The sequence below is a fragment of the Protopterus annectens genome, chromosome 4.part0, assembly GCF_019279795.1.
Source record: "Protopterus annectens isolate FY-2018-M chromosome 4.part0, PAN1.0, whole genome shotgun sequence".
Taxonomy (NCBI): Eukaryota; Metazoa; Chordata; order Ceratodontiformes; family Protopteridae; genus Protopterus; species Protopterus annectens.
Window position 1 is genome coordinate 1,078,437,741 of NC_056733.1, and position 27,080 is coordinate 1,078,464,820.

Genomic DNA, 27,080 nt, shown 5'->3' on the forward strand with positions numbered 1-27,080 from the left:
TGGGTCTGTTGGGTATGGCTAGTTCAATGCACTGTACGAACACGTACATATGCATGGGTGTATGATTTGGCAGTCACGCATCTTTTTTCCATTGACATGGGTACTGTGAAGTTAGCCACTTCTGTTTTTGGGATCCCAAAGTCAGCTTTGGAGAAGTTTTTCATGGTGGTTACCTTTGCGGGGGGTGTTTTTTTATTTACATTTTGGTTACCATGGTAGATATATTCTAAAGTATGTAAAACACTCACTAGTAATGAACCAATATATTAAAGACACAGGACTACTGACCATGTGACTGTTACACTGCATGCTGACATATCACTATATGAAGCAGAAAAATGATGGCTGTATATTGCCACTTGACATGTTTCACTGCAAACATGTGTAGGATAACCTTTTTATGCAAAACGTAGGAATAAGTGAAATAAATAAAGAGTATAGCTGAAAAAAATTGCAAGAAAACAGTGGATCATAGTTGCCTGTGTTAATGGTCATTGGCCTTATTGGTGCATCAAAATAAATCAAAAAAACACTCTGTAGAAGCAATGTGGAACTCAGCTGCAGAATGTGACATTCTGCATCCTGCAATGACTATAACAGACATTTGTGCAACCTAGGAATGCTTTATTGTTTAAAATGGTTGTTGCTATTTGTAAATAAGGTTAATAATTTATTTCAGCTAGTAAAATACTCTAGGATATAATGCATGGAAGGGAACATTTCACTCCTAACAAAAGAGATTATGATTGGATCTCTAATTATAACCAAGTTGTCATATATTCAAGAAATGAATGTCAAGAAATTCATGTAAGTGTGTTTCATTTTGTCATTACATGTTTTACCTAACTCTGACGAAAATGCTGTTATTATCAGGTTTAAGGACTTCACTCAATTATTCAACAGAAATTAGATATAAGCATGATAAATCCTTTTCATTTGTTTAACTCTCAGGATGACCACAATAGAAGCTTTTAATGAAGAAAATAGAAATTACACTATAGACAAGGTCATGGTTTTGATTTAGTTACTACGGTTTCTATTTTGATATTTATCTATCTAAAGAACATAAAATTTTCAGCTGTACATTGGTTTTAATTTTGTGCAGGCAACTTTATTATGGATATAAATATTTTGCAATAAACTCTTTTGGTTTAAAAAATAAAAGAAGTTCATCCAAGACTGGAACTTGTGCTCTATAAAATAGTCTTTCAACATGTTGCGTGGTGTTGGCAAAACTTTCATAGAATATCAGTGAGAGCACAGATCCCATGGCAAAGACAATCAACAAATATCTGTCTCCACATCTGGGGAGAACAGCCATTTGCACCGGAGTCATGTGACACTTCACTATGGTATTCTGTTTGCAGAGGTCCTCTGAAATGTGAGCTTAATACTTATCAGTACCCTTCTCAGCCAGAACCTTTGGTGACTGGGAGAACACAGACGAGCATGTCAGGTCGGCCCAGCAATAAAATATCAGTACCCTTCTCAGCCAGAACCTTTGGTGACTGGGAGAACACAGACGAGCATGTCAGGTCAGCCCAGCAATAAAATATCAGTACCCTTCTCAGCCAGAACCTTTGGTGACTGGGAGAACACAGACGAGCATGTCAGGTCAGCCCAGCAATAAAATATCAGTACCCTTCTCAGCCAGAACCTTTGATGACTGGGAGAACACAGACGAGCATGTCAGGTTGGCCCAGCAATAAAAACAAATGGACAGGTGTCTGCTGCTCTTCTGATATCACAAGAACAGCTGCATATGTAAACAAAAGAGCACTCCTACTTGCATCAACAACATCTGGAGCAGTCTCCAGGAAAGACAGTGCAATTGCAGAGACCCGATAGCCATATCCACTGCCAACACCCAGCATCAAAGCTAAAGATCAAATCGCACAGTGTGTGCTCATTCAGCACACACAGTCACTAAACAAAGGAGGGATGGGTATGATATTTGCCCCAGTGTTTCTGAATTCCTGGGCATGAATATCTGTATGAAAGCAATGCTGCTGAAGCAGCCAATGAAATTAATTGTTTCTAGTACTGAAGTCCAAACTACTGACATTATGGCAAGGCTGCTACCCAATAAACTTTTGACATCATCATCGCCATCACCCAGGTGATCTTCTAACATTATTATCAGTCCAATACTGCAATAAGAGTCACAGACAATCTTCCATATACATTAGCCTTACAGGGGGTGGGGCATCAAACCTGAAATCTGCTGACTATGACTAAAGCTACAGTGGTCTCACATTACTGCATGTTGTGCAACCACAACTCTAGATGATTGTGGACTATCTGTGAAGGAAAAACATAAGCTAGATAACCTCACAATAAGTGACAGCAAAATAGTCGGATGAAAGCATACCTACCTTTTGTGCATGTGCGCCCGCATATGCGTGTGTGTGTGTGTGTGTGTGTGTGTGTGTGTGTGTGTGTGTGTGTGTGTGTGTGTGTGTGTGTGTGTGTGTGCATGTATATGTATGCATGTCTGTCAGACCTGGCAATAATCTGTTTATCCACTTCCTCAGCTGGCATGATTACATATGTACAAATAACCCTTCTTCATTTGTCAAATAATCAACATGAATATTTTGGCTCTCCATTGAAATGTTGGCACTCAAAATACACACTGCCAACAAGCGGAAAAAACCTACCAAAAACACAGGAGAAGAACAAATTTCGAAAATCACTTTTCTCCTTTAAATCTCTTTGGGGAGGCTTGCCTCCTTCCTTGCCCACTGAATTTATATATACAAACTCTGAGATTGCCATACCTCACAGAAAAGGGAATTTTCAGAGAAATGGCATCTTGGACTTAGTATATGCAAGTCTGATCTTTCAGCCATTCAATCTTCATATTTCAGAACTCACTCTAGCGAATCCCAATGTTTCAAATGGTTACTGAATATTTTAATTATTTAATGTATATCTGTGTATGCCAAGAGTGTTTCAGAGGTGAAAAGAGAGTGTCGGATAGAGTGATGTTTATGAAGCTGGAAATTGATGGTGTAATGATGAATGTTGTTAGTGCAAGTTGGGTGTGCGATGGATGAGAAAGAAAAATTTTGGAGTGAGTTGGATGAAGTGGTGGCAAGTGTACCCAAGGGTGAGAGACTGGTGATTGGAGCGGATTTCAATGGGCATGTTGGTGAAGGGAACAGAGGGGATGAGGAAGTGATGGGCAGGTATGGTGTTAAGAAGAGGAATGCAGAAGGTCAGATGGTAGTGGATTTTGCAAAAAGGATGGACATGGCTGTGGTGAATACGTATTTTAAGAAGAGGGAGGAGCATAGGGTGACATGCAAAAGAGTGAAGGAAGATGCACACATGTGGATTATATCCTATGCAGGAGGGCCATTCTGAAGGAGATTGGAGACTGTAAAGTGGTGACAGGGGAAAGTGTAGTTAGGCAGCATAGAATGGTGGTCTGTAGGATGATGTTGGCAATCAAGAAGAGGAGGAGAAGTGTGAGAGCAATGCCGAGCATGAAATGGTGGAAGGTGAAAAAGGGTGATTGTGAGCTGGAATTCAGGGAAGAGTTAAAACAGGCACTGGGAGGCAGTGAGGAGTACTTTGAGGGGCTGATGAGTGAGAGAGAGAGAAGGTTGGATGATGTGGAGATAGTGAATCAGGAAGTGAAACAGATTAGCAAGGAGGAAGTATGGACAGCTATGAAGAAGATAAAGAATGGAAAGGCTGTTGGTCCAAATGGCATACCAGTGGAAGCATGGAGGTGCTTAGGAGAAATGGCAGTGGAGTTCTTAACCAGAGGTTTAATGAAATCTTGGAAAAGTCAGAGGATGCCTGAGGAGTGGAGAAAAAGTGTTTTGGTACTTTTTTTAAGAATAAGGGTGATGTGCTGAGTTGCAGTAACTACAGAGGGATAAAACTAATCAGTCACAGCTTGAAGTTATGGGAAAGAGTAGTGGAAGCTAGGTTAAAAAGGGAGGTGATGATTAGTGATCAGCAGTATGGTTTCATGCCGGGAAAGAGCACTACAAATGCAATGTTTGCTCTGAGACTGTTGGAGAAATATAGGGAAGGTTAGAAGGAGTTGCATTGTGTCTTTGTGGACTTGGAGAAAACATATGATAGGGTGCCTAGAGAGGAGTTGTGGAATTGTATGAGGAACTCAGGAGTGGCAGAGATGTATGCAAGAGTGGTACAGGATATGTACGAGGTAGTGTGACAGTGGTGAAATCTGCAGTGGGAGTGACAGATCCGTTTAAGGTGGAGGTGGGATTACATCAGAGATCAGCTCTGAGCCCTTTCTTATTTGCAGTGATGATGGACAGGTTGACAGACAAGATCAGACAGGAGGCCCCATGGACTATGATGTTTGCAGATGACATTGTGATCTGTAGTGAGAGTAGGGACCAGGTTGAGGAGACCCTGGAGAGATGGAGATATGCTCTAGAGAGGAGAGGAATGACAGTCAGCAGGACTAAGACAGAATATATGTGTGTGTGAATGAAAGGAAGGATAGAGGAATGGTGAGGATGCAGGGAGTAGAGTTGGCGAAGGTGGATGAGTTTAAGCACTTGGAATCAACAGTTCAGAGTAATGGTGAGTGTGGAAGAGAGGTGAAGAAGAGAATATAGGCAATGTGGAATGGGTGGCGAAGAGTGTCAGGAGTGATTTGTGACAGACGGGTACCAAGGTCTACAAGAGGGTAGTGAGACCAGCTATGTTGTATGGGTTGGAGACTATGGCACTGACAAAAAGTCAGGAGTCAGAGCTGGAAGTGGCAGAGTTAAAGATGTTAAGATTTGCACTGGGTGTGACAAGGATGTACAGGATTAGGAAATCAGTATATTAGAGGGTCAGCTCAGGTTGGACAGTTTGGACAGTCAGAGAGGCGAGATTACATTGGTTTGGACATGTGATGAGGAGGGACGATGGGTATATTGGGAAACGGATACCAAGGATGGAGCTGCCAGGTAAGAGGAAAAGAGGTAGGCCTAAGATAAGGTTTATGGACGTGGTGAGAGAGGACATGCAGGCAGTTGGTGTGACTGAGCAAGATGCAGAGAACAGGAAGAAATGGAAACAGATGATCCACTGTGGTGACCCCTAATGGGAACAGCCGAAAGAGGAGAAGAAGAATGTATATCTGTGTGTATATACAGCGAGAGAGAGAGAGAGAGAGAGAGAGAGAGAGAGAGAGAGAGAGAGAGAGAGAGTGTAACATAGCACAGTGGCATCACCGGGAAATGTCTAACAGGTAAGGAAGATAAGCAAATGTAGGGACAGGAAGTCAGCCAGCACTGAGAATAATAGAGTATCTTGTAGATGCAGAATAGGACTTTTAGATGGGAAAAACCCATGGAACCAAAAGATTATTAAAGCGAGATACGTGCAGCAAATGTAATAAGTGAATGGTGTTCTGAATGTAAAAAAGATATTGTTTTTGACTTGAAATGTGAACCTGACAAAAGAATGGTATTTTTACTGAAGAATGGGCTGTATATTTGAACTGCTTTTTTTCTTTTTTTTTTAAACTTTACTTGTTTGTAAATAAACAAGAGTTTTAAACTGGAAAGCTAGTTCTTGTGACTGTGCCCCAAACAAAACAGATATACTACTTTGGTACTTAAGCAACCAAAAAAAAAAATAAAACCTTTTTGTACTGTGACTTTGCCAATGGCTGCCTGTTTTCCTGAGTTATTTTGCCCTGTCATAATCAGTCTGCTGAGCATCAAATTACTGAAGAAATCTGTGATGTGTTAAAACCTATTCTCGTACATTCATACTGCAGATATTCAGTTCTGGCATGTAAAATGGAGAAACTGATCAATGCTTTGGTAAATTCTAATAACACTTTTGTATCTTCTAATGCAGCACTTCAAGAAATGACTGACCAGGTGCTAGTCAGTCTCATGAAAATTGTACAGTCTTGGAACAATGTCTTCCACCTCACTGATCCAAGTTATCCATCACTCAGGGAGTACCCAAGTCCAGAAGAACCCTGAGGTAACTTGAACCAGAGCATGATGTGGAAGGTTACCTAGTTGGTTTTGAAAGGTGTCCAGCTAGGGAGATCTGGTCCCAGAGAAAATGGGCCAGAATTCTATTATTCCACCTAACTACAGAGACACTAAAAAATTACATTGATTTAGAAGACTGAGATGCATGACTACCAGAAATGGAAACAAGTAATTTTAACAAGGAGTGGGGTTACAACTTGAAGCTACCATCCGTGCGTTACATAACTGGACATTTTGTAGAGACATACTAGTAATATCATAAATGACAGATTTGTGGTTAGAATATCATATAAATAATGGAAGTAAAATTTTGTAAATTTCATCTGTAGCTAAATTTAAGAAGGTATTATACAGTAAACTAAAGATACTGGTATTCTAATGCAAGTAGTAAAGCTTATGAACAACTCTTTGTTTTGTAGGAATATTTGTTACTAACTGATGTTGTAGATCTTTAACCAGACCTGCGTGCATAAGGATCTATTAACAAGTCTTCTTTGCCAACCAAGAAAAAATGGTACTTGCGTATTATCGCAACGACATTACAGTACCAATGCGGTATCATCAGAGTTTATAAGAGCCATTAAACAAAATCAACAGACTTAATCCGAAGTGATAAAAGACGATGAGGGAAATATTTTTGTGCCATTGCTTTTGGGCTCTGCAAATCAACAACTCTGGACTGCTAGAGTTAAAATGGTAGTTGTATTGTGTAATTTCTTTCAAAAAAGTCAAGATAATCTAATTACCATTATAACACAAAAGGCCTGACCTTAGACACTTAATTACATGAATGTGAAGACAACTACAGTGTGTGTTTGTCATATTACTAAGGTGAGACAAGGTAGTGTGTTTCTCAGTCATTTGCTGTTGACTGGTGGCCACGACAGTCTGAAAATGAAGTGACGTAGATTGCTAAGGTTTATTATACATGGATGAATAGACATCTCACTTTGTTAGTTTAAGGGTACTTATGATGATATTCTTTAAGGACTAGACACTAAACTGGTACAAAGTGTAAAGTAAATTTTTTTTGTGGTTCAGTGTAAGATGTGTGGTCGTCTACTAATTGTACTTTTGACTTTTTATTCTTGACTCTCGGGATGCTAAAACATTCCTAAACAGGAGGCGTTAATACATCAGTTGTCGCTTTGCTTTCCGCATTTACTTTCCTTTCTTTCTCTGACTTTCTCTCTAAATTACTGACACTCAGTGACATACATCACTTCGCAATGCAGTTTCACTATATATTTCTGCAGGAGAATGTCTTGGAGCTCAGCCGCTTCTCCTGCTCGTAATGTGGTTGCGATAATACACAAGTACTGAAAACAATTCTCACCATTTGAAACAGTTTTAAATGTTCTAGAGGAGGGCATAGAGGCAAGTAAAGCACGGTTACTGCCAGTAATGCTATTCCTGTAAAATGTTAATACCAAATCAGCAAACTGTTCAAAAAGTGCACCTGAGATAATGTCAGTGGAGTGCAGTTGTGCTCAATTATGTACTTGTAGAAGTATAGAGTCCACTTTCTGTCACTGTGTTCACACCAAAACTTATGAAATGGACTTTTACAGTAAAAAAGAGAAAGACTGACTAGGAAAGTTGGATTCAAAAAGCAGGATTACACTGATCAAAGCAAATATACTTACCAGCATAAAACAACTAGTAATTAAAGTAGACAACTGAGGTGATATGTGTGCATAGAGACAAAAGGGAATACCATGTAACACATACAGAAATGCAGACTATTTTGGTAACATTTTACATCCTGTTATTCCATTATTCCAGTGTGCATTTCTGCCTCATGATGCAAGCACTGGGCAAGACTTTCCCCAGTATTAAAATCTATGGAAGTTATGGGAAGCCCAGATATAACTGCCAGACGTTCATAGCACCAGCAAAGCAGAAATGCAGGGTCATAAGACACAAAAAGAGTGAAGACTTTTTTCTTGGTGTAGGTGCTAGATAATCTATGACTGGGCCTTGTCAAAAGGAATGAATGGAGTCAGTGAACAAACTAAGAGGGAATGTGAGCTTTACCAAAATACTCCAGCAAGTGATAAAAGAAAGTCTACAGACTGACCAAGAAAGGCCTCTAGTTATGAATGCCCTACAGGAAGTACTAGGAAGAGAAAATGAGGGAGGGAGGGACAAATGAATCTCATACTGAAAGAAAAGTAGAATCTTAAGAGTCCGAAGCTTCTCCCTGCTATACCAAAGCAGGCAGGCCGTCCAGTACAGAAGACTGGACTCTAAAGGAAAAACAAGTATAACCACCCTTGACAAAGAAAAACAAGTATAACCACCCTTGACAAAGAAAAGGGAAACAGATAGTAGTCTGGTGGAAAAAATGCTTTTTCCCCTGGAGTTACACTGTTTAGGTTATGAACAAGATATAGGGGAAAGCTTATAATCGTATTTGAATGAGAGGTCATGGCTTTGACTTCACTTCAGAATACGTAGGAAATACAGACTTTTCTAACCTCAAGATAAGCCATGTCAGTTTCAAGAAAATTGAAAAGGCAATAACATAAGTAGAGCTACAGAGGGAATGGATTGGGAATGAAATGAACAAAGCAGGCCCACTTCGAGCTAAGAAATGACCAGCTATATATGGCAACTTAAGTCAGTGAGCATATACTGAGGCAGTTATTAAATTCCAAAACCTTTTATGACACTTGTGATGAAATTAACATACAACCACATTGTTAATGGACAAAAAAAAGGCTAGAGTTTTGTCTAGATTGTACTGGCCTGGCATTATGAAGGACATACAGATCTTTTGTTGTACTGGCCTGGCATTATGAAGGACATACAGATCTTTTGTTAACCATGCCCCAAGTACCAAGGACAGTACTCAACCCAGGATTTAAAACTTTTCTGATATATTTGCCTATTGTAGAGGTCTGTTTTGAAAATATAGTACTGGAAATGGTGGTCCACTTGTTAAAGTGAATATGGTTATCCATGTACCCTTTTAATTATTGCCAGAGGCAGTACCCCAACTAGCAATGCTCTTCTCTAGGGTAGGAATTCAGAGAAAGTCTTACTGACCAAGGCACCTCATTCACATTCAGAGTAATACGTGAACTTTAAAGAAATGGTAAAGTTCACGCAAAAGCAATGGTAAAGTGAAACAGCTAACTACATCTGTAGGCTGCCGGCAAACAGATGAGTTAATGGAATGCTTTAACAAAAGTTTAAATTCTGTATCATGGCAGTCTACAGAGACTGATGGGAAAACTGTGATCCACTACTGTCATATCTTCTCTTTGCTACAAGAGATGTACTCCAAACAGTGCTATATTATTAATATGAACAATTCAAGCACCTGCCAGAGTTAACAGCTCCAGGTTAGCCCATGGCCATTCTAGGGTTCCACAGATGTGGCAGGATAAAGCAGGGGCACTCAGATCCATTGGTTTATTTTATTTTATGTAAAGAAATGTGTTGTTTCTTTACTTAGTAAATCAAAGAACAGACTGCAGCAACCACTGGGAGGTCAGTGCACTTCATTAATCAGTTTGCAGCCTTTTTGCTCCTTACTGCCCATCAATTCACGGGATGGCAAGGAGCGAACACCCATGACTATGAAATGGTAAAGGCTTGGTTGCAGTGCAGAAAAGCAGCAGAGACTCAGTAGGGTAGTTTTTGTGTGTTTTTTAATCATTGCAGGTGCCCAGCTGTGATCAGTTGATGACTTTATAGGGCAAGTACTTTGCTCTGTCCTCAGTCATTATGACCTTTAACAATAGAAGCAAAGGTTTCTAAAAGCGGGAGATATGGCCTACATCAATAAACAAAACAAACAGACAGACAGTCATTGGGCCTTCATGTAAGTTATTATTATTATCATTATTATTTCACACTGATGGGTTTTAGGTTGTCATGGTGATTAGCAGCCATGTGAAGAAAATAAAAGCTGTGATTCACCATCTGTTGGAGCTAATAAGTCTTGTTAAATACTGTTTTGTATCAGCATTGCAACAGTTTATCCTTGAGAAATATGTTCAGTTTATGACCTTTGATCCCAAGGACATCAGGCTCATCAGTTACATAGTTGAAAAGACACGCTAAATGCATTTAACTATTGGCAGTTAAAATATACATTTGCGAGTGTGTGTGTATATATGGGTCTACCTGACAACGTCGACAGCTTAGAACACCGACAATGAGAACACCGACGCCAGAAGATCGACAAGTGAGAAGACCGATGGATGAAAACACAGACGCTGAGAACACAGACATGGGAAAAGGCTGTGTTAAGCATGCGATAGTGACGGACGTTAGGGTGCGAGTAAGGTAAGTGTGCGATATTGACAGTCTGTAGGGATAGGGGTGGGTTAAGTGAGTTAGGGTTAGGGCACGAGTTAGGTAAGTGTGCGGTAGTGATAGTCTTTGGGTTAGGGGTGGGTTAAGTGAGTTAGGGTTAGGGCGCAGGTTAGGCGAGTGTGCGATAGTGACGGACCTTAGGGTTAGGGTTTGGGTTAAGGTTGTAGATAGTTGTGTATGTGAGGTTTAGTGTGGGTTTGTGAGGATTTTGGTGTGCTTGTGTTGTGTGTGTGCTTTTTGGACAGGGGATTTGTTTTGTTTGTTGATTGTCGGTATTATGGTGTGTCGAGCATGTGAGGTTTCGTGTTTGTGAACTGTCGGTTATGTGGTGTCGGTGAGACACACACATATATGCACACACATATACACACACACAATGCAGACTGAATGAATACTGTGTCGGTGATTTCGTTGTCGGTGTTGTGATGTGTCGGTGTTGTCAGGTAGACCCATATATATACACATACATAGACACACACATATATACACACACATATACACACACACAATGCAGACTGAATGAATACTGCATTAAAGCTGCCACCAGTTTACTCAAAACCAACATTCTGCATCACCCGCTAATTCTTAGCCACCTCTCACAGCAATGTTTTCACTTTAAAACAAGTCATCGCCAGTATCATCAAAAAATATCTCCGAAAACTAAAACCAACTACCCTTGCAGTAGATGATCCACTAATGGAATACATTAAAAGAGAAGCAAAAGTACTATCATGTTATATCCATGTTAATCATAGATCCATCCGAGAAACCTTTGTACAGACCCCTTGTTCGCCAACATTGCCCTTCTGCACAAAGGTCCATTAAATTATCCAGTTAGATCCCCCTCACTATCATCTCCTTCCCCTCTATATTCCTAAAAAAAATGTATACATTGTCATGTAGTAGCTTTTAGACAAATAATTGTTTACGTCCACCCAACACAGCGTCCATCCACATTATAGCACAGAAAATGCCCTCCTAGCCTTCTTTAACCTTATTAATCAGAAAAGGAACTTTGAATACTGTAGATGCCAAGTGTCCTAAGATTTCTCTAAAGGCCTTGTTATGGTATTTCACAGTTTACTTCTCCAAAGACTCCCAACTCCTCGGATTAGCAGCAGACACTGTTGCCCGTCTCTCAAGCTACCTTGACAATAGCACAAAATGTGTCAAATGGTAGGACAAGTTTTTCCAGATAAGAATATTCTTCATTTTGAGCAACAGTATGCATGTATGTATGTGTCTATGTATGTGTGTATGGGAGGTGTTCTATGAAGCCCCCCCAAACATCCAACCCTACAAATCCTATATAGCCCTACTAGGTGTAAGCCCTAATCCTAAAATCTCACCCACTTCCAAACCAGAGTCCTCACTCCCTTACCCTAAACCTCCATTTCCACGCTCTAACAATAAAGACCCCAGTTGCTTCCTAAACCTAAAAAACTGCAACCCTTCTCCCTAAAACTAAAGTCCTTGATTGTTCCCTAGCACTAACACTCCCTTTATGTTTCCTAGACCCAAAATGTCCTTCATGCTCCCCAAGCCTAAAGTTTCCCTCTCGCTCCCTCCCTACAGGTGCTTGCCTGAACTCGTATTCAACTTCATGTGCAAGTAGCAGTCTTCACAGGCTATGAGGCACTCAAGTCACTGCCTTTGAGACGGTGGTTTTTGAGTTTTTATAACTAGAGCACCTGTAGTGTTCTTAAATATATGTTAGATGATCAGTCTGCAGAATATCTCAGTACCTTTCAGCAACAAAAACTAATCATCACACACACTGCTGATCATGTATAATGCATGCTCAGAAAAATGAACATAGAACATACAACTCAAAAATATATCTCCCATACCTCCCCTGCAGTAGGCTGCTTTCTGTGCAATATTGTATTACAGCAGGATCTGAGAATTTGCCCTTACCTGCTTTTGTGCAGTCTTGGAGTGAATATATATATATATATATATATATATATATATATATATATATATATATATATATATATATATATATATATATTACACACACACATTTTATATATATATATATATATATAAAATGTATGTGTGTGTGTATATTTATATAATATAAAATGCATGTGTATATATATATATATATATATATATATATATATATACACACATACATATATACACACACACATATATTAGAGTTTGATCATATAAATTATTCATCACCAGTGAGTTTGTCCAAGGCACAAGACATCAAACTCATTGATGATTACTATTAATAGCCACTAAAATCATCAAAAAAGTAATCTCAAATGTAAACCAATACATTACATTTGCAATTACCAAAAGTGAAACAAAACCAACTTTTACATGGGAAAAGCCCTTGAATTATAAAATGGTCAATCTAATGCAATTTGCCCATTACATTATTTGAACACCTGTACCACCGATGAAAAACATCAATGTTTCAACAGGTAATGAAATGCGTGCGGTGATAAATCATATAGCTCCCATATGTATGTATGCATTTGCATATATATATTTGAGTTGTGACTTTAGATGAAACTCCTAAATGTTGACCTCTGTTATGTCGAGACACCTGATCAACAATGCAGATAATCATCAGGTACATGAGTTTTAACAGCCTCCAGTGTCCGAGTAATGGTCCCCTATGCTGGGGATAGTATAGTCTCAGAGTCGGTGCAAAAGTACAAAAAAAAAAAAAAAAAAAAAAAAGGTACAATCTGCTTGCATTGGTAGTAGCTCATCTGGATGTAAAAGACCACACAGCATCTATCACAAAAGAGTAGAAGTTCCTACTGCCCTGGTCAAATTTTCCATAGTAGTATAAATACCACCTCAGGTATCCCCTAAGAAGAGGCCATTAGCCAAGTCGAACTAACCTGGTCAAAAAAAAAGCATAAATTAAAAAAAATATAAAAATATATTAGCAGGGAGTGTGGGAGTTGTAGGGTGCTTTACTCCTGCAAAGAAATACGTTTTTGTCTTTTTTATAACTTTTCCTTTGCATAAGACAGGATTTTCCTCATGTATGCATGGTGTTCTGTTGACGTTTGTGTTCTCGACCTTTTGTATTTGATGGGTGTTTTAATTATAGTAAGTACGCCTGTGTGTCTATATATACGGATTTACCTCAGTTTGTTGAAATCCCACTTCGACTCTCAGTTCATCGACACTCAAAATATCGAAATTGCACTTCATTGAAGCAGTAGAACAAGGAAGATTTTCCCACGGTAAGTAAAAAGTTACCCAAAAACAGAAACAAAACCTAAACCGCACCATCCCTAACCCACCCATGTGGGGGATCTATGCCCCCACATGCCCCAGTGTGGGGGGCTATGCCCCCCACACCTTCCTTAACTAAATATACCAATTCCAAGATTGCACAACAGTTGGGAAGAGAGCAAAGTTCTCCATCTCGCATAACAAGTTACTTACTGTGGGAAAATATTCCTTGTTGTGCTGCTCTGATGAAGTGCGATTTTGATATTTTGAGTGTCGATGAACTGATATTTGATGAAGTGAGATTTTGACAAAGTCAGGTAGACCCATACAGTATACGTGTAGATACATACATATATGTATGTGCACACACACACACACACACACACACACACACACACACACACACACACACACACGCCACCTCTGAGATTGCATCATACACACACTCCACCTCTAAGATTGCATAGTAGTGGGAAAAGGACGTATATCCCATTCCCCCACTATTACAGAGATCTCACACATGCAACATCAACCATATCAACTGTCATTCATACCTTGTCACCAGAACAGCTGTTGACCATACAAATTGATTATCTTGGAAGAGCCCATACAGGTAATATAGACAGCCATAGGTATACATCTGTGCTTATATACATATATAAAATCAGTCTAATTCACATTACTGAAAACTCAAAATACTGAATTTCATTTGACTGAGACCACAATGCCTAATTTTCAAAATACTGAAACTCATTTGACCGAGTCTCATCATGCTGAAAGCTTACAATGCTGAATTTCAAAATACTGAATTTTAAGCCATAGACGTGATTTGTGTTTCCCTTCACCTGTGACTTACTTGTGATAAAAAACACTATTGTAACTTAAAGTGGCAACTGTCAGAATACAGATAGCAGTGTAGAAAGTAGTTATAGTGTTTCTAAATGTAGTTATGCCTCTTTACATTTTTATAGGAAGTGTCTAAAGTAATATGGCAGACGTTTTGTGCTCTCCCAACTGTAGTGACATTGTATACAGTATTGTAAGGTAAGTAAAGGGTATATGCCCTTTTCCCCACTGTAGTGTGATCCTGGAGTTTGTATATATATGTTAGGGGGGTGTGGGGGATGCAGCCCCCCACATAGTTTGGTTTTATACTGTCCAGTTTCTGTTAAAAGGGTAAGAAAGTAGTTTTTAAGTTCTGGAAAGAGTTAGTCACTGGTGTTGTAAGTGTGCATGTCTGTCACTTAAAATTCAGTATTTTGAAATTCAGCATTGTAAGCTTTCAGTATAATGAGACTCAGTCAAATGAGCTTTCAGTATTTTGAAGATTAGGTATTGTGGTCTCCGTCAAATGAGTTTTAAGTCATGTGAAGTAGATCTATCTCTCGTATATACATTATATATACACATATATATTATTTGTAGAGCTTGGGCACCACAAAAATAAATCCTCTAACCCTTACCACTCACACCGAATGCCATATCTTCTGACAACTAATATCAGCAATACTAAAATTGGTTCATTCAGTCAGTCAAATCATTCATTCTATCACTGCCCACTTTATGTTCAGGGTTATAGAGAAGCCAGCACCTATCTTTACACTCAGTAGGTTCAAGACAGAGAAATCAGTCCAGATAGGATGCCAGTCTGTTGCAGATTGCGAACACACCCACACACATACAGCACGCATGTAGATGTGCATGGTCAGTTTGATATATTTGGTATGTGGGTGGGAACTGGTCTGGCCTACCCTCTGAACATTGGTACAGGGAATACATTCAAACTCAGCACAGAAGGTCCTCCTGCTAACTGGAAAACCACAATGTGCTAGTCAGCAGCACTAACATGTTCCACTACACCATCTACAATAGTGAACATGAGTATAGCCAATAAAACAAAAATCAGACCATGTAATAATGTATTAGCTAAGCAGAGGTATAAACAAACTGCAATAAAACCTATATTTATATAGGGTATGTAATCAAATAGTGAATTGAAGTGTAGGGCTTTGGGGAAGCTTTAAACTAAACAGTCAAAGTGAAGTAATTCAGTAGGAGTTTTCATAGTTTTATGCAACTAACTTTCCTATTTTGATTTCATGTTGCTTTAGTTTTATATATTTCACTTTAATTTTTGCAAAACTAATAGAAGTATGGGGGAAGGACACGTTCTCCAGTTACAAAGCGGTGACCACAGATATGGTAAGCTGGCTAGAAGCTAGCTAGCTGCATTAGCCAATTAAGAACCCATAAATAACATAAAGTTGTACTATATCTTATGCAAGGTGAGCTAGGATGTCTTTTATTGCAGCTGAATAATTGATACTCTGGTTAGATTGTTTCAGATCCAAGCAGGTAGACCATGTATTATTCAAGGTATGTATGATACAGACCCACTGAATTATTAATTTACACTATGCTGCACAATTTAGATGCCTGTATGTTTGATATGCTATACAATGACTGAACCAGACTGCATTAAAATGCACATCATTCTTGAACATTTAAAGAAACAGTGACATATTTCATATTCACATAGTCAAATGCTTAGTGCATATAGCAGCTAATAAAATTATTTTGCATTTGATACCATGTAATGAAGATTCAGCACGTTTTATATTTATTTCAAACATATTTCTGCAGATTTAAACAGCATGTGATTTTCCAGCAGCTGTGCTCCGACAGCTTTATCTACAGACTTTATTATCTTAGCAGACATTGTACCAGCCTGGTAACCCACCATGAACTCATAAAAGTCCCATCTTTGAGGTGATGGAAATTCTCAAACTGCAGAGAGAGCATGATATAGTAATGTTTAGGAATATGTGTGTCCTGTTGGCTTTGATTATCACACTGTTACTCTGCTTAGACAGTTTCACTTTATCAGCAAATTATGATGGCCTTTCTTCCTTTTCATGACTGTTATTTCTGCATCATGAATAAGGGACAGTCTAAACAGATGTGAGCCAAAATGAGAGATATGAAAACACTGATGACATAATCATGAATAAGGGACATGTCTAAACAGATGTGAGCCAAAATGAGAGACATGAAAACACTGATGACATCATCTTAAGAAACTGGTAGGAAGAAAAAAATAAATAAATAAAATAAATATATATATATATATATATATATATATATATATATATATATATATATATATAAGCTGTATAGCTGTATACATTATTTTAAGAACACGTCTCATAGGTAGGTACTAGGCTATCGACCCAAGGGCCTAAGTAAGCCTAGCCAACAAGGTTCCCTGGCTTACGCCACCCAAGAAAGTTAATTTCCTATGCCCCTGTCGAGCAGTGTCACAAAAGTAATCCCCGGGGTGTATTTCCTATTTTCCACCATTCATCAAGATTTTTCTTGAAGAGTGCTAATGAGGAACTTTGCTCGACATAGATGGGTAACTTGTTCCAGAGTATGGGAAGTCTCTGGGACAGGAATCTATCCCTCCAGCATGTTCTGTGTATTGTGGTGACAAGGTTTAGGTCCCTAGAGCATGTAGCTCGGAGGAATTGGGATTGCTTTAGGTGTAGCATGTCCAACAGCTCTGGGTTTAACATAGCTTTATATGTTAGACAGAGATCACCTCGGACTAGGCGATATGCTACAGAGTAAAGCTGCAGTTTTTTGAGACGGTCAGTGTAGAGCATCTGTTTGAGGCCAGCAATCCTCTTTGTGAGGTACTTCTGTGGCCTTTCCAGCTGCTGCAGATGTCTTGTGAGGTACATTCCAAAAGGGGCGTTGTACTCTATAATGGGTCTAATGAGTGCCGAGCAGAGGGAGCAATGACCTCTTTTTTCCTGGATGAGAACCCTTTTGTGATAAGGTGTGCCACATAGTAGGATTTCCTGACTACTGTGGCAATGTGATTATCAAAGGAGAGACTACTGTCCACCTGGGTCCCAAGGTCTATTATCACACATTCGGCGTTACGTAGACTGCCATTTATGTGGTAGTTCATGGGTACAGAGTTTTTAACCAAAGGGGATGACAATGCACTTTTTGGCATTGAGCTTGAGGCCATGCCTCTGACACCAGGCATCTGTTTCAGTGAGGCCCTTATGTAGGATGTCCACATCATTTGGGGACTCGACTATGGCTACTAGTTTGCAGTCATCTGCAAACTTCATTAGCCAGAGACCTTCTGTGTTAGCCTGTACTTCAGAAAAGTAGATACCAAACAGAAGAGGTCCCAGGACTGAACCCTGTGGTACCCCACTTACCACTAGTTTGAAGTCAGATTTGGAGTCTGCAACTTTTACAGTGTGGATTCGGTCAGTGAGCCAGTTGGCAACCCATCTTGTGATGTAGGGATTTATACTTAGTTTAGTGAGTTTAGCTATAATTCCAGAAGGGGGGATGGTGTTGAAAGCCTTGGCGAGGTCAAGATAGGCTTTGTGAACCACCTTACCCTGGTCTACGGCTTTGGTGACTGCCTCAAAGATGTCGATCAGGTTCAGAAGGCATGATCTGCCCTTCACAAACCCGAACTTGGTGGGGTCCAGAGTTTGGAGGTTACCAATGTCTTTGTTTATGAGTTCCATGATGATGTGTTCCATGGCCTTGCAGACCAGGCTCGTCAGGCTAATAGGGTGATATTTGTCAGGATCAGTGGTGGCTCCCTCTTTGTGCAGTGGGATAACCGTTGCTGTGAGCCATTCAGTGGGCACAAAGCCTGACATGAGACTATGATTGAACATGGTGCTTAGGTGGGGAGCCAGTTTGTTCTGAAGATAGTGTAAAACGCAGCCTGGGATGTTGTCCAGTCCCATGGATTCTGTATTTTTTTGTTTTAGAGAGTGCAGCTTTTACCTGCATAGATGTAATTACAGGGACTCTGAATTCTTCCTGTATAGATATAGGCCCTTTGTGGGTGAGAGGGGGATATAGTTAGCACTGAACCTATCTGCCAGGATGTTGGCAATATCAGTTGGTTATGTAATTTTCTTGCTGTTGTGCCATAACTCAGAGCAGATCTGGGTGTTGCCATTGAGATTCTTGACATAGCTATAGAATGCTTTGTGTTTGCCCTTAGAATCAGTGGCGATTTTGTTTTTGTAGCTAGTTTGGAGGATCTTATAAGGGATCTCAACTTCTTACTGAGGCTGACCAGGGAGCTCCTCCACTCACGGGATTTTACTCTCTTTTGTAACAGTTTCTTCCTTCTGTTTTTGTTTATGGCAGAGGACCACCAGATTGGCTTCTTGAGGATAGCGTCTTGGTTCTGTTTGGGATAGCATGATCCATGCACTCGTGTAAGTGTTTATAGAGTGCATTTGTGTAGGATTCAAACTGTATTGTCCATCTGCATGGGTGTCAAAGTTTGCTACTTCTGTCTTAAGAAGCATAAGGTTGGCTTTGGAGAAATGTTTTACAGTAGTTTCCTTAATGGTGGGTGGGGGCGGGATGCGGATATCTAGGGTGATTCGTTTATGGTCGGATCTGACCAATGAGGAGTTGACTTCAGGTGTGGAACATGCTGGTAATGACTAGTTCTAGGATATTGTTGCCCCTGGTGGGAGTGTGGATAAGTTGATCCAGGGCACTGAAATTTATGAATTCTAGAAAGCGTTGAGCGAAGGAGTTGGTACATGAGTAGTTTTCCCAGTTAATGATGGGGTAGTTGAAATCGCCCATTATTAGGGTGTTTGGTTGAACCCTAATATAATATTTTCCATTATATCAAGAAAAGAGGAGTAAGAATCCTGGGGCATGGAGGGGGATCTGTAGCAAGCTACAATTTGGATTGCAGTTTTACCCAGAGTTAGTTACACTTGGATAACTTCGGATGCATTATGCTGCGCAACTAGCCTGGGGGTGTGGATATCCTTAATGAATATGGACACACCTCCACCTTTGGTGTTCTGGTCCAGGTTAGTTGGCCAAAAATTGTGGTATGAGGTATAGCCTGGTAATGCAGGGGTGCTCTCTAGAGCCTTGAACCAGGTCTCAGTCACTGCACAGATATCAATGTTCTCCATTTTAAGGCGTGCCTATGAATATAATGACTGAGATTATTTTGTTCTCACTTTGAATAATATTTTGACAGCAATTCTGTGAGGGGAGCATAGTATAATTCTGAGTCAGAATCAATGACAGCTGTGATATACTTATATGAAATACAAGAGTATATGACAGTCCTGCTAGTGTTTTTTTTTTTTTTGTTCTTCTACTTTGTATTCAACAGCATAGATTGAACTGATATATATATATATTTATTTCACTGAAAAAAAAAATATATATATATATATATATATATATATATATATATATATATATATATATATATATATTTCACTGAAAACAATATATTATATTTCACTGAAAACAAAACAAAAAAAAAAAAAATATATATATATATATATATATATATATATATATATAACTGCGGTGGTGGTGCTGCTGTAGCGTTGTCACCTCACAGTAAGACGTTGTCCTGTTCGATTCTCAGCTAGAGCGTCTTCTGTGTGGAGACATGCGTGAATAGGCGTAACTTCATTGAAGGTTGTGCGTCAGGGCCAGCAACGGAGTTCCGCTGTGGCGACCCCTAACCGGAAAAAGCCGAAAGACACAACAACAACATATATATATTTCACTAAAACAATATATATTTCACTGAAAACAATATATGTCTTCTTCTTCTTTCAGCTTTTCCCAGTTAGGGGTCGCCACAGCAGATCACCTGTCTGCTCATGACTGGCAGTGGAGTTTTACAGTGTCAAGTTGCCAGCCCGGTGCCCAACCTTCCACAGAAGGCACACACATGCACGCACTCACGCCTAGGGCCAATTTAGAGTGTTCAATCCGCCTACATCTTTGGGATGTGGGAGGAAACCGGGGCACCCGGAGGAAACCCACGAGACCACAGGGAGGACATGCAGACTCCGCACAGAAGGCACCCCAGCCATGGATCGAACCTGGGAACCTCTTACTGTGAGGCGGTAACGCTAACCGCTGCATCACCATGGCCGCCCTACTGAAAAAAAAAAAAAATATATATATATATATATATATATACACATATATATATATTTATTTATTTATTTATTTATATTTATATTACGGACTGAAAGCACATTTCACGGAAACACATTTGACTGTGCACAATTCACTGAAAGCTCAATTCACTGAAAACACAATTCACTGAAAACACATTTCACTGAAAGTTATATACGGCTTTTTCTCCACTGTAGTGCGACCCTGGGGTTAGTATATATAGAAAGGGGGAGTGTGGGGGGCACCACTGCCCACATCGGTGGGTGTGGGGGGTGTAGCCCCCCCAACTATTTTAAATATTTTGAACTGTATACATGGATACTTGTAATTGCAATAAATTACTCTTTACTGAACTTGATATATATCCAAAAAAAAATTATATATATTTATTTATTTATTTTTTTCACTGAAAACAAACAATCGCCTTATTAATACAAAATGTAGAAAACCAGTAGGACTCCCCACTACTCCCAGCCACTACCAAGTACACATGTGCACCCACAATATTTATTTGCATTCTTTGTTTCATTGAGCAAGAAATAAGCAGACAGTACAGGCAATCTTTTCACTGTGCTATGATGGGACTGGGGCTTTGAACTTTGGATGCAAGCCAAATACAGGAGATGTAGATATAAGAATTTGAAGGCATTTATTTAACATTGCAATATTTCTGGGTGAGTCAGCAGGGGGACTGGGGAATTCATCAACTTCACAATGGAAAATTACCCCGACCTTGCAAATGATACCCTTAATACTCATTTGAAATCATCTGAAAAAAATAAACAGTCTGTCCAGCTCAAGTTTAGTTCTGCCATTGAATGCCTAGTTTTCCAGTATGAGCTTATTCCTAGAGAACTTGAACCCATGAACTTTTAAATCACAAAAAAGATAGGTCACTATCTTTGCAGCATTTGCACTTCATAACAGCCTGCCAACGTGTGTGTATATTTTAAAACCCAGGGAACACAGTACTCATGCTACAGTAATAAAAAGAAACACTAGTGGTTGAAAGTAAAACAAACAGTCAATTAAGAATTCCATTAATGAAAAGTATTAATTACAGAGACTACAGTGGGCAGGATATTTAGTAATGTTTAGCTGCAGTGTCTATAGCAGGTACAAAATGAAGATAATTTACAGCATCTCATTTCAAACTGACTGAGAATAATCCAGACAATGCAAAAAAAAAAAAAAAAAACCTACCGTCGTAATTGACGATAATGATTGCCAACATATAATCTTTGCCCAACATAATGTGTGTTGAGGTCAGTATTCTCCCTTGTAAGGCTAACTACAGTACATTTCTTCTAGTCAGCAAATCCAAGATACTCCAACGTCCCCAAAATGCTTTTAGATCTGCTGCAGAGTGTGCCTGCGTGCACTGCAGACCATTAGCCCATGCATGTATTATGTTTTCTTCAGAGACAAGGATGCAGTTCACCTTCTCATCATGCAAGCATTAAACAGATATCACAACTAACAGGACTCTATTTATCCACAGTTAGGCTATGGCAAGACACGATATTGTACAACACACTGTCCACAGGCAGTCTATTCTGTCTGTCTGTTCGTCACTAAGCTCTGCAGCTGAGATCTTGCAGTGGTTTCTGCTCAGGGTGCCTCGGCTAAGGAAGTTACTATCTGCTACTAATCCTGATGCTGCCAGAAAATCAAAGAAGGTGGGAATTAACTGCCTTTTCAACTCTCAATTCCCCTAAGGAGGTTCTTTAACCCTGTGTCTCCCAGAATTAAATATAGTGCTCATAAAAAGAAATGAAATGGATTGAGTCCTTTACAGTTTCCAATGTGTTGCTGCAAGTATTTATTCTGCCAAGGTTTTTCAAGGACAAACGGAGACAGACTTGAATAATGGCACATATCTAGAGAGAACTGAAAATCAACAGATCTGCTTTAAAAATACATACATCTTTAAGCACTAATGATAGCCAGAGCATAATTACACCTAAATGTTTTGCATGGTTAAAATGCACAATTTAAGTCTAGTGTAGTGACGAGGGGCAGTAATGAAGCCAAAACATCAATCACAGCCTGACACTTTTGGCCCAAACCACATGAACTGTTGCATCTACTTACTGTTAAGAAAAATGCATATGTTTTGCTGTTTAGCCCTGAAACTGTAAAAGGAAAAAAAGTTGCTTTAGTTAAGTCCATCTACCAGTCTCTCTATTTATTGGGCATATTCCCCTTGCAAAGAAATATCCAGAAAGAAAAGCTCTTGTTATAAGTAAACGCACACACATAGATAAGTATATAAAATAAGCAGTTTGTAGATACACCACAGTTCTTCAAGTACAATTATCTTCATGTTCAACTCATACATGTTATGGATAAACCTACCGTGACTCGCGCTCAGGTGTGTAATATTACTAAAATATGGCATATGAGAATCTGTACTTTTGAGGCCATCATACCTCTCAAATTGCAAGCACAAGAAATCTGGACAAAGCCAAAAATAATCAGGGGACAAAGGCACAAAAACAGGCACAAATTTTAAATATTGCTTGTATAAACTTAGAAAGTTGCCAGGTTCATACCTCTCAAGTGTACCTCATTACGAGGAACGTACCTCATTTGGGATCTTAAAAAGTTCATGTTCCTCGAAGTTCCACATTGAAAGGGTCTATAACACATTCCATGTTAGGAATTTTTTACATAAAATCCATGGTAAATAGAAATAAATCATATTAATTCACTAAAAGATCTTCTTTATAAGTATAGCCAGCATATTTTAACCATCATATGACCTTCCTAGCTAAAGTCGTTAGTAAGCCATTAGTAAGTGTTCCACATTTTGCTCATTTGTTCCACATTACAAGGGCTAGTGTTCCTCATTTTGGAAATGGAAGGTTGAGAGCTATGGCCAGGTTAATGATTTAGTGTTACCAAGCATTTTCTGAAGGATATGAAGTCTGAAATTTAAATGCCAGTCATCATTTAGTGACTTTGGTCCTCACTAATTTGAAAAAAGCCACACATTTCATGAGGAAAAGACCAAAAATATGGGGCAAAAATCTAGACATTCTGTGAAAATCTGGACAGTTGAAAGCATTTCATCAAACTATGTTTAATGCCTTTAAAACTACATTTCATAATGCAAGTCATTCGTTTGATTTTATGCTCTTGAATTTTTGCCTGAGACTTGGGCTACAGCTGCTAAAGGTCTTGGGATCAAGTCAGTTATTTCTTAAAGGTGAAATGTGATGAAACATTGACCTGTCTTATCAGCCTGCCATATGTTAAAGGATTAAGGCAAAATACACCAGGTGTACAAGTTCCTAAATTTAGTGCAGCTATTTGCTTTCAAAATGCCCAGAATCTCTACCTTAATATGGAAGTTTGCCTGCCAGTTAGCACAGGGGATTAAAAGTTTAAGGTGCTAATGTGCTGCTCCCACAGGCCAGGGTACAGGTTTGATTCGTTTCACTCCATTTGATTACTTTATGATTCTGATCACTTTATTTAGGTTCATAGTTTCATAGGTATATATCAAGCTAATGGCCACCAGGGTCTTTATAAGCCTAGCCATGAAATCCAAGCCAATTGTGTTCCTATGTATCACAGAGACTTATTAGGTGGGGGTATGTTAGTTAGTAAGTTTCTACAGGTTATGTAGTAGGGTAGTGTTAGTTTGAACAGTACTGTCTGCCTTTGTCTATTAGAGACACAAGGACGTGATCTGGGGTGAATTTCCGATTTCCCATACATTGGTCAAGGTTATGCTTAAACAGAGTTAGGGATGGACTCTGTTTACATGGATGTGAGCCTGATCTAGAGCATGGGGATCTTCTGAGAAAAATATCTGTCTCACCAACATGTCTTACTTATGTCACAAGCAAAATTTAAATCCTTGGAGCTAGTGGTTCTGATGCTGTTTGTTTTGCAGATTTGCAAAAGTTCCATCAGGGCTAGATCCAAGGATGCCTTGTATGCCCAGCATAGATCACCTCTCAGTAACCTGTAAGAGAGAGAAAATAGAGATAGGGTTTTAAGGCAATCCTTATTAGACAATGTGTTTATACTCTGAATTCTCCTGGTAAGGATCCTTTGTGGATGTTCCAGCTTATTGCATATGTCTGCTCAGGTACATGCCGAAGGGGGCATTATACTCAATGTTGGGTCTGATAAGGACCAAATAAAGTGGCACTATGATTTCCTTGGACCTGGATGCCATGCCCTTATTTAAAAGTTGAGTGCACAGAATGATTTTCTTACTACCTTGGCCACATGTTGGTCAAATGCTAAATTATTTTTTATATACTGTATGTTCTCAGATCTCTGAAAACCAGGTCAGCTCTTAGAAGAGTCTTATCAATGAAGTAATTAGCCTGAGTGGCAGTTATTCCAAAAGACACTATAATGCATTTCCTCGCATTGAGTTTTAGTACATAACTTTGGCACCAGTCATTTGTCTGTTAGATCCTCTTGTAAGATGTGTCATGGGGAAATCTATGATAGCTCCCAATTTGCAGTTATCTGTGAACGTGGTCAGCCAAAGGCCCTTGACACTAGCCTTTACCTCTGAGAAGCAGATGCCAAATAGAGGTGGTCCCAGCACACAGCCCTGAGGTACCCCGATCTCTTAGTGGAGGTGGTATTACCAAACTTGACTTCCTGGGTCCTGTCTGTGAGGCAGCTGGCAATCCAGCAAGTTATGTAGGGGTTTATGCCCAGTTCAGTGAATCTGTCAACTATACCTGAGTGGGATATTGTATCAAACACCTTAGCCAAGTCCAGGTATGCTGTATGCACCATTTTCCCTTCATCCATAGCCTTGGTGACCTTCTCAAAAAAGTGCACCAGCTTTAGTCATCATGATCTTCCCTTGACAAAGACAAACTGGGTTGGGACCAGTGTCTGAAGGTTGCCTGTGTCTGTCGATCATTTTCATGGTAATTTATTCCATGGCTTTGCACTTTAGACTAGTCAGACTAATAGAGCTGCAGTTTCTGGGGTTAGTTGATGATGCACCCTTGTGAAGCGAGATAACTGTTGCAGTCTTACATTCTTGTGGTACAAAGCCTGTTTTGAGGCTGTAGCTGAAAAGTGACTAAAAAGATTTTGATAGGTCATGTCTCAAGCTATTAAGGAGGCATTTAGATATGTTACTGATACATGTAACTCCATACGAATTGCAGGAGATATTACTGGGCACATTGTGGAACCTGCAAAGAGCACTTCTGGCTAACATCAAAGATTGAAACAACACTAATTTCATGAACTGTTATCGTACTTTGACTTAGGGACAGGGTCCATTCCCATCACAGTATTAGAAACCCAAAAGACTTGGAGAAATTAAAAGAGACAGGCATCCCAGGATATTGTCAGGACCCACTGAGGCTGTGTTTTTGGCTTTAACAAGTACCACTAGGAACTGCTCCCTGTTAACAGCCAAGGGGTTATGCTAGTAGGTATTTCATGGGGGAGTGGCGGGGGAAGTGGGGGTGAAGTTTGAGCAGAATGTGTCAGCCATCAAATTTGCTTTGTCAATCTGCTCAGTGAAGATGGCTCCATTGACCACCAGTTCAGCACATTAATGTGTGCTACTTTTGAGGTTTTGGACATAACTGTAGAAGGCTTTGTGGTTGTCTTTAGCCTGTGAGGCTATCTTGACCTCATAATTGGCCTTGTTGGATTTAATTAGTCCTCTAAGTTTCGTGTTTTGTTTAATTAGAGAGCTCCTTTCATTATGGGAGTTGCTCATCCTGATTTTAGCCATGACTTTTTTCCTTTTGTTATACACCCTGTGCCTCAGGCAGCTATGTACCTTGCATTGAACAGCATTCTACTCTCACCAAGAATGATGCCACAGTATGAACAAAAGATGATCAGCTTCAATAGTTAGTGTAGTTTCTGGTGTCTGTCCAGGGGGACTTTTGGCTATGCCTTTGAACAGGGGCAGTAAAAGGGGCAGTAAAAGTGCAGTTGGCTCTTTTTCTAGTGGAATATGGTAGTTCTCACAGAACAATGCCACACAATTAAATTGGGCTGGCATCAAGTTTAAGCACGTCAATCAACAACAATTCACAACCTGCACACAAACAACAGGATGTCTGAAAGAACCTGCATTAACTAAATAATCAAGCTCTGTATCATGGCAGTGCATTTGTATGATGGCAGAAGGAGACAGTAAGCCTATCCAGACTGCTCTTTAAGTGCAATTAATAATTCCTCCTACCCATAATCCCTACCTCACTCTTTCTCTACCTGTACCTTGCCCTCTTGTACGTCTCTGTGGTTCCCCTGTATACCATTTATTTCAGTAATCCAATCCACTCTATAAGGAAGCACTTTCTGAGATCAGGTTAGTAATTAGTGTACAGTCTGCTGTCTGTGGCCGTTCACCCTCTCTGCTCTTCCTTGCCAGGATGACTCCTCTGCACCTCTCTGACATAATCTGTGGTCCCATATAAGTCACCACACCCATTTCTTCTTGTCCCTTATTAGACCAACTCCATATTCTATAGTCTGTCATTATATCTTTTCCTGTACCCCATGCACTTTGTTGGTAGCTTT

At 39.5% G+C, this 27,080-nt stretch overlaps 1 protein-coding gene across 2 annotated transcripts in view; it reads right to left on the bottom strand.

Moving 5' to 3' along the window:
- APBB3 (amyloid beta precursor protein binding family B member 3) overlaps positions 1–22,227 on the bottom strand; it is a 575,287-nt gene extending 553,060 nt beyond the window's left edge. For both annotated transcript variants that reach the window (XM_044069016.1, XM_044069015.1), the window contains exon 1: positions 21,750–22,227. In XM_044069016.1, coding sequence (XP_043924951.1) covers positions 21,750–21,798 — 49 coding nt within the window. In that variant the 5' untranslated portion in view covers positions 21,799–22,227. The remainder of the gene's footprint in view (positions 1–21,749) is intronic.
- Positions 22,228–27,080: the final 4,853 nt, after the last annotated feature.